This window comes from Micropterus dolomieu, linkage group LG08, assembly GCF_021292245.1.
Source record: "Micropterus dolomieu isolate WLL.071019.BEF.003 ecotype Adirondacks linkage group LG08, ASM2129224v1, whole genome shotgun sequence".
NCBI classification, from domain to species: Eukaryota; Metazoa; Chordata; class Actinopteri; order Centrarchiformes; family Centrarchidae; genus Micropterus; species Micropterus dolomieu.
In genome coordinates, this window is record NC_060157.1 from 10,133,021 (window position 1) to 10,149,457 (window position 16,437).

The 16,437-nt window shown below is 38.6% G+C and overlaps 1 protein-coding gene across 1 annotated transcript in view; it reads right to left on the bottom strand.

Annotated features, from left to right (window-relative positions):
• Positions 1 to 16,437, bottom strand: part of LOC123974676 (immunoglobulin-like and fibronectin type III domain-containing protein 1) — a 63,058-nt gene that overhangs the window by 4,478 nt on the left and 42,143 nt on the right. The window contains exons 3-17 of the mRNA XM_046055515.1: positions 15,018 to 15,140; positions 14,697 to 14,836; positions 14,444 to 14,543; positions 14,141 to 14,183; positions 13,873 to 14,035; positions 13,111 to 13,309; positions 12,353 to 12,625; positions 10,134 to 10,586; positions 8,621 to 8,776; positions 8,154 to 8,252; positions 7,629 to 7,745; positions 6,380 to 6,504; positions 2,280 to 2,421; positions 1,847 to 2,140; positions 874 to 1,170 (exon numbers count right to left, since the gene is read on the bottom strand). Of these exons, the coding sequence (XP_045911471.1) occupies positions 874 to 1,170; positions 1,847 to 2,140; positions 2,280 to 2,421; positions 6,380 to 6,504; positions 7,629 to 7,745; positions 8,154 to 8,252; positions 8,621 to 8,776; positions 10,134 to 10,586; positions 12,353 to 12,625; positions 13,111 to 13,309; positions 13,873 to 14,035; positions 14,141 to 14,183; positions 14,444 to 14,543; positions 14,697 to 14,836; positions 15,018 to 15,140 (2,724 nt within the window). The remainder of the gene's footprint in view (positions 1 to 873; positions 1,171 to 1,846; positions 2,141 to 2,279; positions 2,422 to 6,379; positions 6,505 to 7,628; positions 7,746 to 8,153; positions 8,253 to 8,620; positions 8,777 to 10,133; positions 10,587 to 12,352; positions 12,626 to 13,110; positions 13,310 to 13,872; positions 14,036 to 14,140; positions 14,184 to 14,443; positions 14,544 to 14,696; positions 14,837 to 15,017; positions 15,141 to 16,437) is intronic.

Genomic DNA, 16,437 nt, shown 5'->3' on the forward strand with positions numbered 1-16,437 from the left:
CCTTTTTTGCTGGTTTGTTATTAGTTGACTAGTTACTATTACGAGACTTAAATATTTGAGACTTTTGAGATTGGAAAAGGAAAATAAGATGTCAGTCTACAAGTTGCATATCAGTTGGCCTGAGGTTCTGATTTGCGATGTTTTCTAACCGGTGCAAAGGATAGTGGTATTGTCTTTCATTATTTAGCCCTAAGGCTGCCGTCTTTGCTGTGTTTTTGGACATTAAAAATGACTGTAGTGTAAATGCTTATTGTTTTGCTGTGTGACTTGTCATTGGTTTCATCATCATCAGTTTGGTATTGTGGGTGAATTTTAGATTTATTGGTAGTTTAAAAAAGATATTCATAATGGTTTCTTTATTATCATGTTGTGTTATGAGAAACGGTATGAATTAAACAAAGTGTACATCTTGATGGCTCAGTGGTTGGGTCCATGCCCTCAAAACAAGATTGCCCCAGCTTTTAACCTGCCAGCTGGCCTTTATGTGTGGAGAAACAAGTTCTTCCCTTGTTGGGACGGGCACTCAAGCCAAAGACAAGCAAATTAGGTGAGTTGGAAACAGGTGTGAATTTAGGACCTGTGACCTGTCCAGGCTGTAGAATACCTCTGGAGTCGACCCTCAAACTCTTGACTTGATAAGCGGGTATAGGTAATGGCTGGACAACACATAGTGCCAACCGAAAAATAGGCATGGGGGGACTTCTTTCTTTTGACAATAAAAGTGTTGAGTTATTTTGAACTGACATTTAACAAAAAAATGAAAGTTCAATAGATGCAGTTTATCCTCTATTATGTTGCTGTCTTTAGGATTATGGATTAGTACGAGGGGAAAACTGATCTTACTGATATCACACGAGTACCATTTCGGCTCACCTAGTGTGCCGGCTTGTATTTCATCAGTCTTCATCTCTTCACTTGTACCCTCCGCAGTCACTGCCCGGATACGGTAACAATATTTCCGGCCGTGCTCTACGCCTGTATCGCGGTAGATGGGGACACCTGGGATGTCCCCCATTTTCTTCCAGGTGTTTCGGCCCACCTGCTGTCTCTCCATTATGTAGTTAATCACTGGTGAGCCACCGTCATCCTTTGGAGGCCTCCACCTGAATTCAATACATGTAGCTGAGCTCTCTGTTACCTCTGCAGGGCCCAGGGGAGAAGTGGGTTTGTCTGAAACGTCAAAGTATTATTTAAAGTTTGAAAATTCATAGCCTCTTATGTGAGAGAGCGAATACTGCATTTTATACAAGGGAAACAGCATTTCCATTGAGAGATAACCACAGTAAAATTTGACAATTGACAGTGATGCTGGCAGCGATGGCAGATGTAGCAGAGGTTTGAACGTAATAAGTTTTGTCAAGAAGCTCTGAAATGTATATCCAAAACACATCTTTAACTTGTCACATTTTCACAAACTGGGATTCAGCTTCATGTAAAACAAAAAACAATCTAGATTTTTTTTTTCAGTCAGTATTATAGTTTGAGAGCTGCATTTGGAAAATAAGTACCTAAATCTGTCTAGGCACACTTAGTGAAATGTTGCACCCTTTTCACATGGTAGAGATTTTTACCATGTGGATGAACTATGGAGCACTTATGGACACTGTTTGCTGTTAAGATCTTAAAAGAGCAAAGTAGTTTTTACTGCACATCTTGCTGCACAAATCACATCCTTTGGCAGCTAAAAATATTTGAATTTTCTTAGAGGAGTTGGATGTTAATCATTTTCTTTTGAATTGATCTGACATTTTTATTGTTGTATTATATGTAGAGCATAAGAAAGAATTTTGTGGGTGATAAGAGATGTTCCTGTGTTGAATTTCTGCAATGTCTATCATTCTCTCACCAAGCACAATAAGCTGTGAAATGGCCTCAATGAAGCCGTGTTCATTCTTGAGCTTGATCTTGATCTCTCCCGTGTCCTTCCTCTGGCACCTCCTCAGGAGCAAGCAGCTGTGACTTGGAGATTTCTCAATCTTTGTATTGTTGTCATCTTGGAGCTCCTCTCCATCTTTGTACCACTGAATCTTTATGGGTTCATGGCCAAAAAAATGCACTTTGAAGATGGAGTTGTGCCCCACTTTAACTGTCACAGGCTCGGTGAACGCACGGAGGTTTTCAGGGTCAAACCTTGGGGGATCTAAAAAGGAGGGCAGTTAGGGTCTATATGGTGTTTTGCTGTGATGTGATTGTTACATGTGGCTGTAAATATAATATTTCCTTTCAATTACCAGTTATCCTGCATCAAAAATTATCGCTATCATTACAAACTCTCAAACCTTTGACGTTGATCATTGCCACAGTTTTACGGCCATCTGCCTCAAAACGGTATTTCCCAGCGTGCTCTTCTTTGCACCCGATTATAACCAATTTATGGATCGCACCATCTTTAGTGATAGAGAAATTGGCATCTGGTGATATCTGATAGGAAAAGGGTCAAAGAGATGAAAATAAACACATTGAGCAGCAACATTTGTGAGTTAATTTGTTGTTCAAAGCAACACTGCGTGGCCCAAAGGGTTTCATGTCCAGCTGTATTGTGTTCCCAAAGTTTCAAAACAGCTGCCAAATGTTTGAGGTACATCGCAGATGAACACATAATGTACATAAGCTGTGGTAATTTCAGTGGATAGCAGATGCTAAATCTGAAATCTGTTGGGGTATTTGCCTTTTTATTACTGAATCCACAGTAGCTAGATGGACTGGGACATTGTAGATTAAATAATTTTTTCCCTTATTCAAGTTAGCTGAGGCTAAACCGGAAGTTAGCCAGCTCGGCCAGTGTAAGTCTCTTGTGTGCTTGCTCTATAGGGAGCCTAACTACGGCACGTTATGGCTGCGCCATGGTTTGTTCCAACCTGAGCCCGGCATCAACGTCCACTGGAAGCGTCTCAGAAGCGTTTCAGCAGCGGCGCGTGTAGCTGGTCTCATGTTATTGACTTGTTATTAATTTGTCCTTTTTGTGCTTCTACTACCTTCTTCACAGCAATCTGGCTACGTTCAGACTGCAGGCCTTAATGCTCAATTCCCTGATCCAAACTCCAGTGTGAACTGCCTGTGGCCTGAAAGTGACCCGCACGCGCAGAAAAATAGTACGACGTCACACGCAGCAGCACGCTGTTGCAGGCTACAGAAGTAAACGAGGAGCAACAGAGGTTAGCTCCGGTTAGCTAACGGGAGACTACTGTTTTTCATTGTCCTCTCACGGGTCACATTTCTCCCGAATTATGAAAAGTGTTCACAACTTTCTGTTCGTTTCATTGCGGTTTCTGGCACTGTACAACACAACTGCCCCATAACTGCCTCCGTCCCTCTCTCTCTCCCCTTTGTATCCTCTCGGAAAAATAGCATGCACGTAACTCAGAAGAGAGCTCACGGTCCGTTGGATTTCAGGTGTAAGAAAGGGAATTTGCAAACAGATGATAGTGAGGTAGAGGAGGAAGAGAGCCACATATTTAATAATGTCTTTTGAGGAGGTTTTTTGCTCACCGCAGCTCTGTCTACAGCAGAACTGTGACAGCTGCTCCACAGTGGTGTCAAAGTCGCATCTATTGCGAGTGTCCAGACTGAGGTCGCAATTAAAAAGATCCGATCTGTATCGGATTTGGACCACAAATGGAAGTGGCCCAATTCCGAACTGGAAAAGATCAGATTCCATGTGACTTGGCCTGTTCTGTCATAAAAAGATCAGATCTGGGTCACATATGGGCAAAAGAATCGGATTTGGGTCACATTGGCCTGCAGTCTGAAGTAGCCTAAGTGACCCAGTGCAGGAGCATTTCAGAATCAGAGAATTTTGTCTGCCTGATTTTGCCTGACATGTTTAGATTTTGGAGATTTGGAAATCAGTGCTTGCTTTTTGTGCTTTTACTATTATTAAGTAGGCTACGTAGTTAAATGGTTTCCGCGCTGTAGCCGGAGTCAGTGGGCTTGAGTCCCTCCCCTTATGGTGGACCACCATGGGACCTTATTTCAGAAAAATTTGTACTATAGTCAATGGCAAGAGACAACAAATTTTTTCAAACCTATTTGAACTGTGCCCTGAATTACTCATATGTTTGTCAATTTAAAATATAATTATGCAAGTGAAGAAAGTCAGTTTGTCATATATATATGACTGTGAAAATACATAATTACAAAGACCACAAACCCAAAAGTTATGTATGTAACATGATGATTTTTTTCTGTCAATGACTGATATTAACGTTACTGAAGCTAAAGCCAAAGGACTTGGATTAAACACATCAGTTGAGATATATTTGATCTATGCGTGGGACATAGCTAAGTTATCTAGGTAGTAACAGCCGAGCAATAAACGTTAGCTAGCATTGCAGCGTTACCATGTTGGTGGCGTAGCCTATATTTTGCCAGGCGAGACATGGTAGTTCATTGAGAGATTTTCACACACAACGTAAAGTTACTTTACTGTTTTATGAACTACTCAATGACGCATCAAAACGGCTCCCTGACGCATCGCTGACACATCGCAGACGCCAGCCAGATATCTAGCATGCCAAATATCTGGACGAGTCGGCCGACTCAACATCCACATCCAGCCAATGAGAGCAGGCAGCTGGCAGAGCAGGCAGCACTTTTCACCGCAAAACACTTTTTATTCACCTCCAGCTCTCTCTGCAGCACAGATGATCCCTGCTACCTGCATGTGCTAATCCTTTCTTTCACCCAGATTCTTTGTATTTTTATTTGCTATCTTTATAATGACAAACAACACCTGTTATGCGTGTAGGTTCGCGTCATTTCCCGTTTCACTTTTCACGTGTGTTTTCTTGACAAAACGTGGTTTGGAGACCAGCCGTCGGGTGCAGGGGTGGAAAATTTTTGTTTTGGCTCACCTGCCAAGGTGGCTGGTAGATGAAAAAATCCACCGGCCAAACATATTTTTACCAGCCAAAATAATAAATTGCCTTTTGTGCCTTTTGGTTCCGTCCTTTCACGTCCTTTCAATTGAGATAATAAGGTATTATGTCAAATACAAACTCAAAAAAGAGGCTAGAGTGAAATTTGAAGCAAAATTATATTATTGCTATTAAATCTACTTAAAACATAACAATAAATTGTTTTATAAACTTACAAGATGCATATTAATCATTCAACTTAAATCTTATCACTGGTCACTCTTGTCATGCTTTATCATTTTCTACAATCACCCTCTTCTGGCCTCCTGGTTCTGGCAGAGTCCTGGTGCCACAGCATCACAGGTTTTGTGGGATCAACAGTTTTTATACAGCCTTATGGATCATTCTCCTTGATCTCTGGGGAGCAGAGCAGGACCATTAGAAGATCTGACAGTGTGTCAGCAGACACTGACTGGACCGCCAACTACCCAGTTAAAAGCTAAAAACACTCCTAGTATTACATTTATTCATTTAGCTGACACTTTAATCCAAAGCGACTTACAATTGCTATACATGTCAGAGGTCGCACGCCTCTGGAGCAACTAGGGGTTAATTGTCTTGCTCAGGGACACAATGGTGGATGTCTCACAGTGGGAATCGAACCCAGGTCTCCCACACCAAAGGCAAGCACCATCACCACCATTACTTTTGTAATTGGCTTCTAACACTAGCAGCTTTCACTCTGCCTTATTTCATGGGGGTATTGCGGCAATCTGCCGTCTCGCTGCAGATTAAGAAAGGTATGGAGCAGATTTTATCTGCCTCTGAGCAGGTGAAGTTGGTGACAAACATGAGACCGAAAGATGGAACGATCTGTTTGTGAAAAGCCACAGCCGACATGCCGCTGTTCCTGTAAAGCCGGGACCGCTATGTGAAAGCACACGTGGTTGCGGGATAAAGGCCTTTTCACATAGGATAAAGCTGCAAACCTTTGATCAGTATGAATAAGCAAATGCGACATAAATGCGGATATTCTTTCCACGCTGATCTCCTTGTGAAAGCGGCTACACTCTCGGCAAGTTGTGTAATTTGAACAGCACGGTGATCGGCTGACGCTTAAAGTTATGTAGTCTGCTCGAGCCTTTAGGCTCTCTATAGGTATCGTGGCTGAGGGAGGTGGGGTTAAAGAAAATACTAGTGGCTTGTGGGGCCGCACAGTGCGGAAGCTGTGCGGAAAATATGAGTAATTTTATAACTTTTTTTGCCTTCATGCGCCACTGAGCAGCTTTCGTAGGAATGACCGGAGTCCCGCCTATAACACTGTCTCCAGTTCTCTTTATACATCTATAGTGGAACATGAACCACACCACAAAAGGCAATAATGTATATATATTTTTTTTCCTTGGACCAAATTAACCAAACTGTAGGTATGAAAGTGACCTTTTATCCTGAGGCGAGTTTAACTCGCTTTCTTGGCAGACACAGTAACCTGGAAAATGATGAGTCTGACCTTTACGACTAACCTTTTTGCCGTCTCTGAACCATGCTCCCTCACAGTCTTCACTGCTGAGCTTACATGCTAACTCAGCAGTCTCATTGATGATAGCGCTGACGTCAGACAAACCACAGATGAACTGAACCCCTGGATCTGACATACACAACAGGGAACAATTACTGACATTTTGACTGGCATCCAAAAGCAAACCTGTTTCACGATAAAGAATAGCTAATGTTTGCACATTTCATGTTGTTGTTGTTTCCAAAATTGTTCATAATTCTTGTTTTTATGTATTCCTTTTTTATTTATTTATTTTATTTTTTTACTCTTTCAGATTTCCAGTCTCTGCAGTGAGTTTGTTTATTGTTCTCATCTGTTCTGACATATGCAACTATATTTTCAAAAAACATTTTTCTTATTTAATGTGCAGTGTTTGGTTAACAGAAAATTTCTAGACTCTCTTTAGCCATATACACATCTGTCAGGAACACTCAACACTACAGCTATGAAGATGGCAAAACTATTTGGCTTTGCAGTGTGGTTCTGCTCCTAGATAGGCTCCCTGCTGTGTCAAAATTGCAAATCAACATGGAACACAGCAACATCATAAACAACATGCAGGAATAATTGTGAGTAAACGGGTATTAACTAGAAAAGATTACCATTATCACTCATAGAGGAACTGATTGCATTGGAGACGATATTTTTTTTTTTTTTGTGACTTCTCACTAAATGTATAAATTGAATCATGCTTGTGTAATGTTGTGTTACTCCAAACCTGATTTATAGAATTTTCATGATAAAGTTCAATACGCTTTCTCCCAAATTCTTTTTAATTGATTATGGACAACAACAAGGTATGATACTATATGTTAAGGTTAAGTAATGATTTATCTTTTGTGAAGCTTGTTTGTAGTGGCTGCGTAAAGTTATAAGCTCCTGAGTCATAATTAAATAGAAAAATGTCATGCAAGTCATATAAATACATACGGGCTCTATGGATATAAAATTAAGGTTAATACACTAATATTAATACTACATGTTATATAGGTATACTTTGTGACTTACAGTAACATAAGTTGCATGCACATGAGTTTACCAAGAAGTGCAACACAGGAGCCAGAATTCACTGTCACACATTATCTAGTGTTGCGTAAAGTAGTGCTGAAAATATTGAATTACTGGATTATTTGAATACTGGATCAACAGATGTACATGCATCCAGCTGAAGCCCCTTTCTGTGATTCAGTCATGACAAATTTTAGGTTACTTACCAATTACCGCATCTTCTATCAGTGGGCCTTGTCTTCTACGTCTCGACTGTGTGGCAGAGCCATTTGCATCTTCAGTCTCGTCACACTCATTGTGGTCTTTAGAACCTGCACTTTCACCTTTTTTTTAAAAAAAAAAAATAAAAGAAAATTCAGTCCTGAACTTTACACACAGCAATTGAAATATGTTTCAAAATTATACCATTGTAACAGTCCCAGAAGATGCACAAGCGATGTTTACAATAATATTTACACAGTATGTGGGGCTAATTAAACTCAAAATAAGTCACTAAGCAAACACATTTTGCATACATACTTGAAAACAGGCAGAAAACCATGCTGATAGAGCCAGAGCAACTATTTATGCTTATACACAACAAGAAGTTTATGTGTGACCTCATCTTCCACTTTTAAAAGAACAAGCTGTGGAACAAAATTAACTGCTTCAGGTAGCAAACGATCTAAAAAAAGTCATTTTCTGGTCCCATTCTACACCTCCATGCAATAATGCACCACTTGTGGACTTACCATTGACTGCTTTCTGTGCCTGTTGGCTTTGCTTTGAACAACTTGAATACTTAACCTGGCCGGCCGAGTCCTCGTTCTCATTACTGTCACGTCCTGGATCTGTGTTAGAGACACAGACTTCAGGTAGTACATGCTCAGCTCAACACAGTGGGTTTTCAATTAAGTCAGAATACATTTTGTTTCCCTACAAATTCTTTCCACCATTCAAAAATAAACTCTAAGCAGAGCAACAAGGACTAGAGACATCTCACTGCCTAACCAGACCGAAGACAAGAACACCTTCATGTACAACTTTGCCACCTGTTTTCATATCATCATGCTACTTCACAAGTTCATTATTAAAACAAAGTGCAATTTCTTTACCAGTGGGGCAAATTGTACTAACACTTAAAAATAAAAGAAAATAGTGCTGTTAAACTTTAGTACGTTTCCTCCGTGCAGTCAACATGATCCCTGTTGTTTCTTACCAGATGTATGTTGTTTCCATTCCTTCTTTGTGTGCCTTGGGCATTTTACAGACCCGGTAGAGTCTTTATTTCCATCTGAATCAGTTGCTTCATCTTGACTTGTGGCAAAGGTTTGAAACTGGTTAAACTCTACATCAGCACGTTTGCTGCTGGATTCTACACAACACATAATCAAAAAAATAAGTGAGCATTTACATAAATGTGGATGTTAAGAGCAGTATATTTTTTTGTACATGTCTTACCAATTTCTGTATGTTCTGTCTGTTGACCCTGTTTTCTGTATCTTGAATTATTGGCAGATCCAGTGATGTTATCATTCTCTTCAGAATGTCCTCCATTTGTATCTGTGGTATGTTAATTACAGTAAAATAGTTCAGGTATCAGAGTAATGTGGATCATCTCTGGTCGATTACCACTTCAGTTAATAATATAGTCATGTTTATGGTAATTTCAATTTACATCTGTAATTTAAACTTTATGCGTTACCAATTTAACCTTACCAATCTCTCTATGTTCTGTCTCTTGACCCTGTTTTATGTGTCTTGAATTATTGGCAGATCCAGTGACGTTATCATTCTCTTCAGAATGTCCTCCATTTGTATCTGTGGTATGTTAATTACAGTAAAATAGTTCAGCTATCAGAGTAATGTGGATCATCTCTGGTCGATTACCACTTCAGTTAATAATATAGTCATGTTTATGGTAATTTCAATTTACATCTGTAATTTAAACTTTATGCGTTACCAATTTAACCTTACCAATCTCTCTATGTTCTGTCTCTTGACCCTGTTTTATGTGTCTTGAATTATTGGCAGATCCAGTGACGTTATCATTCTCTTCAGAATGTCCTCCATTTGTATCTGTGGTATGTTAATTACAGTAAAATAGTTCAGCTATCAGAGTAATGTGGATCATCTCTGGTCGATTACCACTTCAGTTAATAATATAGTCATGTTTATGGTAATTTCAATTTACATCTGTAATTTAAACTTTATGCGTTACCAATTTAACCTTACCAATCTCTCTATGTTCTGTCTCTTGACCCTGTTTTATGTGTCTTGAATTATTGGCAGATCCAGTGACGTTATCATTCTCTTCAGAATGTCCTCCATTTGTATCTGTGGTATGTTAATTACAGTAAAATAGTTCAGCTATCAGAGTAATGTGGATCATCTCTGGTCGATTACCACTTCAGTTAATAATATAGTCATGTTTATGGTAATTTCAATTTACATCTGTAATTTAAACTTTATGCGTTACCAATTTAACCTTACCAATCTCTCTATGTTCTGTCTCTTGACCCTGTTTTATGTGTCTTGAAGTATTGGCAGATCCAGTGAAGTCTTCATTCTCTTCAGAATGTCTTCCTCCATTTGTATCTGTGTTATGTCAATTATAATAAATTGTTCTGCTTTAACTTCTCAGTGAGACACCCTATCATGATAAAAATAAAACCACTCTCTTCCTTGACGGGGAAAATGCATTGTTAGGCATAAGCATAGATCGACTTTACCTGTTACCTTGTCAAAGTCCGCTTGACCGGATCTGGTGTGTTTCTTGTTCTTGGGGTCATCTGGTACCAATTGCACTTCTTTTGTCACACACCTTGAAACATCTAATGTTATTTCTGTGCCATCTCCTCTTGAGGTTTTGACATTTGTTTTCCCTTTGCTCCCTGTTGGATCAGAGAGGGCACTGGCTTTTGCTGCCTTGTCCTTTACTGCGCCGCTGTTTTTACCTGGTCCAGTGACTCCACCCATTTCACCATCTTTTCCACAAGAGGCTAACGTTTTTTCTTCTTTCAGTTGTCCTTCTTCGTGTTTTGCTTTTACGGCCGCCAAAATCTTCTCCATCTCCTCTCGGACCTTTATTTGCTGCTCTTTGGCCACTTTCTCAAGGTCGATCCGTGCTCCACCGGCCAAGGTAGTTGCTGTCTTCTTACCAGCTGATGCATGGTCACTCTCAGCTTAGAGGAAATTAAATACAACATACATGACACATAACTGACATTTATTTGTGAATATATAATATGCACTTCAGTGCACATTGACATATTGATTATTTGTGCATTATAGTGTAAGGCAGGGGTCGGCAACCTTTTCTGTGACGAATGTCAATATACAAAGATGAAGACATCCAGTGTGCCGCAGCACATTGTTAATGCACATGTCATTTGTTTTTAATTTATGCACTGTTAGTTAGTTAGACTATTGATTGAAGTTTGACCTTGTTAATAATAGACGTATATAATAAATACGTCTGTAAAGTGATTAAAAAACTTAATCTAATTAATTACAAGTTTTGTAACTTGTTTGTACTTTTGTAATTAATTAATCAAATGAATGGAAATTAATCACATATATCGATATTTGCCGTCATAAGCATTTAAAATATTTGAATTCAAATAGAATGAACAAATTTATTTAGCTAAACATCTTTATTTCCCCCCAAAACCTTTTTTTCACATGCAATAACAATGACACAACAATTTTAGTAAAAATATTAATAATGTTTCTGCGGTATTGAAGACCTTCAAGAAACTGTAGGATGACACCTGCCTCCTCGGTTTGAATAAGCAAGTCACCACTGCAAGTTAAGTCACCGTATACTGTTAACCGGTGTTGGGAGTAACGCGTTACAAATATAACACAATTACAGTAATGTATTGCTTTTTGCTGTAGCCTAATGCAGTCATATAACGCATTACTAAAAAAAATATTATACCCGTATACAATCTCAGTAACACGCATTACAACGTATTTTAACCTGAAATTAAGTGGTGTCTGTATTTTATAAATCACCAACACTGAGAAACATTTTGGCACTGGGAAAAATGAATCCATGAGTAAAAGAGTAATGTTATTTCCTGTTGCTGGAATCCGATGTTTGAGATTGTAGGCAGGGTGCAAACTACGGGGGAGCTCTACTTCTCTTAACAAGACAGTAGCTCCCCTGATGGATCCTGCGTAAATGCTATGTGTTTGCTTTAACAAATTACTTTCATGATCAGAGAGGCTGCCGTCTGTTCGTCATGACCGATCCTGTTGGAGTGTCGGGAGATTCAAATAATCAGTGACGTTATGCTGTTGTACCTTGTGTGGAAATACGCACAGCGTCTTTCTTAATGGGGAGACCATGCTATTTCATCCAACCCCCACTCCCCCTCGCCCCTCCGCTATTAATCAGAAGGTTAATCTTTATGACAAAGACCCACCCGTTCCGCGGATATAACCTTGTACATCACTAGAATCCACCTATGCAGCACATCTTACAGTCAGAATGATGTGCCCATTAAATAGCAGTGAAAGTAACGCAAAATTAGCGTAAAGCATTACAATTCAGAGACAGTATTATTGTAATATAACTAATTACACTCAAATGACAGTAACTAGTAGCCTAATCTATAAAGTATCACATTTTGGAAGTAACTTGCCCAACACTGCTGTTAAGTACCATCTTGTCATGTGTACAGTTGGTCAGAAGGCTAAAGTAGTTAGAAATGCCTCTTGTGCCAAAATCTTTTCTTCTAAATTCACATTTGTTGCCATATTTACTGTCTCTGTTGCACTTGTCACACAAACCTTATGGACTTTTTTAAGCTATATTTTTTCTATATTTCTATTATTTTGACAACCCTATTAATAATGTCAACCTTAATTCATCATGGTGGTCTCTGTATGCCCACGCTGGCACGTGTGCCATAGGGTGCCGACCCCTGGTGAAAGGTGTTACCTTCTACAACCAGCCAGGCACTGCAGGATGTAACGCCAGCCCCAGCAGTATAGATTCCTTTGTCCGACTGCTTGCAGTCATTAATCAGCAGCCTGTGGATCAGTTTGTGGTCTGACACGGTGATGCTGTATTTCTCTCCATTCTCTAGGACGTTGCCCTTGCCCATCCACGTGATCCTGGGTAGTGGGTGTGTCAGGACACACTCAAAGAGTGCATCCTCTCTTTCTTGAGCTTTAACCTCCTGAATTTTGATAACAAAGTCCACATTGGAAACTGCAAAAGCAACACAAAGATGTCAACCTAGCTATTACACAAGACCCACACAGACCCACACAGTGTGTGTGTGTGTGTGTGTGTGTGTGTGTGTGTGTGTGTGTGTGTGTGTGTGTGTGTGTGTGTGTGTGTGTATGTATGTATGCGTGAGGTGAACCAGAAGAATCTACACTTATTCATAAATATTAAAACCAACCATGGTCACCTTTCTCATAAGTCATTTACCTAAAACACACAATGTCATCATTAGAAATTAAGTGAGAAAAGGAACTGCTGTACAGTACTTCTTTACTATTTTTTTTCTATACTACTTTCTTTTTAGACAGCAGGAGCTTGTATGTTTAAACTATCCTTAAAACAGCAATTCCACCATTATCACATGGACCTTGAAGGAACTGTTAAAATTAGTACTCTCAGAGATTGGATGCACTCAATGGATACACATGGAAGTTCAATTCCAACCACTGTTAATCTCTTGAACCTACGTTTAAACTCTGTAAGGAGGAAGTTGACCTCTTCGTCCACCTGATTCAGCCCCGTCTTGAGGAGATTGCCCTCTTGATCAAACTGGCTGAACCCTGTGTCCTTTTGCATCATGCCCTTGATACTAAAATCCTTGGTTCTCCCAGCGCTCTTAAGGCTGTGTTTCTCTGTTGCATCTTCATCAGAGGGAATCACACCATCCTACCAAGTACACAGAGGATTTTATGGCCAGAAATGTTATCACGATAAAAAATGTAAATCATTTTCTTTCAAGTATAAAGGCTAAAGTTGAAGTTGAAGAAACCAGATGGTTAATTGTGGTTTTAAACTTTTCTTTATGGTCAGAACATGACAAACACTGGATCACTTAACATATCTGAGGTAGAACATTCAAAACAATTATGATAAAATATTTATTTCAACAAATACGCATGAGTAAAATTAAGTAATCTTTTTTTCAGTCGCTTTTCCTCAACAAAATGAATATATTTTAATATCTTCACATTGCATTGTGGCATAGTAGAGCTTTGACTAAATATTTCAGATGCAGTTACTCTGTTGATTTTAACTGTAACTGCATTTGAACTATTAAGTTTTCACAACACTATCATATGCAAGGTTTGGTGAATATTCAGAATGAACATGACTTTAACCAGTGCCACTGTCATTAGTGAAATGACAGATCCACTATAGCTTGTTAAGAACTATACTGATGATTTAGCTGGACATGGCGCATCTACTTTGAGAGCTGACAGTTTTCATACCTTCCACTTCTTTTGCGCTCTCTCCTTCTTCTTCTCTTCCAGTTTCTTGAGAATCAAATGTAAGTCAGCAACACCAAACTCACTACAGATGCGCTCGTAGTCTTTCCTGTCAGCGTTCAGCATCGCGTCCCAGAATTTTTCATCAGTTTCCACATCTGCTTTACTAAAGGTAACAAGTATTAATAAATATCCATTATAAACACACAGATACCTGGTTAGATATTTTAAGATCTTACTATCATAATGTCTGTTTTTTTTTTTTTTTTACCTTTTCCGCAGCAATTTTCTGAAATCCGATGGACTTGTCAAAGCTGAAAGTAGCAGATTCAGTTTGTTAATGTCTTACAGTTATTCTGTAAATTTGTAGTCAGATAAAACTATGGGGGAACAACGCACATTGCTTTGAGTTGCTTGTGATGAAGTTTTTTTCCCCCAGTAATTACAAAGAACTTGCAGTTAAATGAGAAGGAATAAGATGGAAAAAAATGCGACAGACTTTACAACTTCATTCACATGCACAGTCAAAACAAATCCATATTCATGTTTTGTATTATAGTAAGGGAGCTCTTACCCTCAGTCACAGTTAATATTGCTGTGCAGACAGCTTTGCCATATTCGTTCACAGCACAGCATTTATATGTATCTGTTTCTGCAGCAGACACTTTGTGAATCTAGAAATACAAATATGCCACATGGCAAATTATCAGATGCGGAGCTTGAACAGAGAGCACTTATTTTAATAGGGTACTGTGTTTTAATGTGCTGTTAAAAACTCAGGATGAGCAGCACCTACTTAAATACTGTGTGTTAAATCAGTCATTCACCTCTAATATATGCTCCCCAGTCGATTCATCATATTTACTCTGAAATTTGTCCTTGTCTGAAATAGTCCCTTTAGATCTTCTCCATGACACCTCTGGTTTTGGATCCCCCGTCACCACAGCCTTGAAAACAGCTAATTTCCCTAAAGAATATATGGAAATATTGCATCTTATTTTAATATCTACTGTATGACTTTCAATAGCACAGTGAAACCCAACCAAACAACTTTCCTTTGTTTCTTTAATCAATCACTTATTGTCATGCATCTCTTTGAAATGACTATACAAATGCATAAATATGTCCTTTGTTATAATGAAACCCACCTTCTTTAATAGTTGTTGGGATTGGCTTACACTGGAAATCTGGGGTGCTTTTCCCTTCTGGCATGTTCACTACATACTGCGTGATTATTACTCCAGGTGTCTTAGATCTTCTCCGGATGGCAGCTAAACAAAACCAGCAAAAATAATAATAAAATGAAACGTATCAGTTATTTATGAGCATAGTAAAGTACTTTACAACCTAAAATTAAAAACAAAACAAAAATCAATTTTAGCACTGTAGGATTTTAAATAAATATTCAGACCATGCTGCTTTTGGTAAAACTTAACAGATTTGTTTTCTGCTACCAGCAGATGTCAGGAATGTCAAAAGTATTCCTTGTGATGCTTTGTTTGTGTGTGTGTGTGTGTTGACTGAAATTAGCTTTCTGACGACTAAACAAATCGGAAATGTTGCACACAAATCTCAGATAAGCTGAAAACAGATGGTAAAGTAGCTCTGTACATAAAAGGCTAAAAATATTCCTGTTATTAGTTAACTTAAAAGGCACTTGAAGCAATGACAGCTGCATGTTTGCTGTTGGTGCTGAGTATATGTGTATGCTATTGTTCCTTAGTTATGCCAGTTTGGACAATTATCATGTTGGAGATTTTCATGATAGAATAACAGCACCTCTATACTCTTAAAGGTTAAAAAAGCCAAGGCAAAAACATACCTTGCTCATTGTGAGGCATAATTTCACTTTTGTGCATCTTAATGTTGTTTGCTTTGGATTTTTGTCAATTTATTAGCTTTATCTCTTAACTGTGAGTATAATTCCCATATGGGCTAAAATAAAGGTTGCGAAGCAGAAATTGCTCTGTACATCATATATATATATATATATATATATATATATATATATATAGTTGTATAGCAGAAGTGGTATAATACAACGTTGCATTCTGCATCCTTTACAGATATTTGTGTGCCCCTCTTTAATTGTGCAATCTTTTTTATCTACAGAGGTGAAGTAAGAGGAATTTGAGTGTGCATTATATATAAATGGATCATGATGTACGCTCTGATACTAAACAGTAGCTGCAAAATTATTTTCATTATCAATTAATTGTATGGATAATGGCTGTCTCAGTTTCGCAGAGCTCAAGGTGACGTCAACTAAAGATTTTCCATGTACAATGACATATATTCGCAACTTTATGTAAAAAACTTAAAACAGTTGATCATAGTTGGCAGATTATCTTTCAGTCGGTCAACAAATTGATTGATCTGCCAATTGTTTCAGCTCTAGTTGACATATTTAGCTCTTCTAAACATGCCACAAAGTTAAATGAATATTCATTCATTCACCCAAGCATTTCAAACCGCAGTGCATGAAATCCACGTGGTGATCCTCAGCTTACCTGTTTTGCTGCTGTTTTTCTTATCAGGCTTTGAATGTACAAAAAGAGGATCACACGG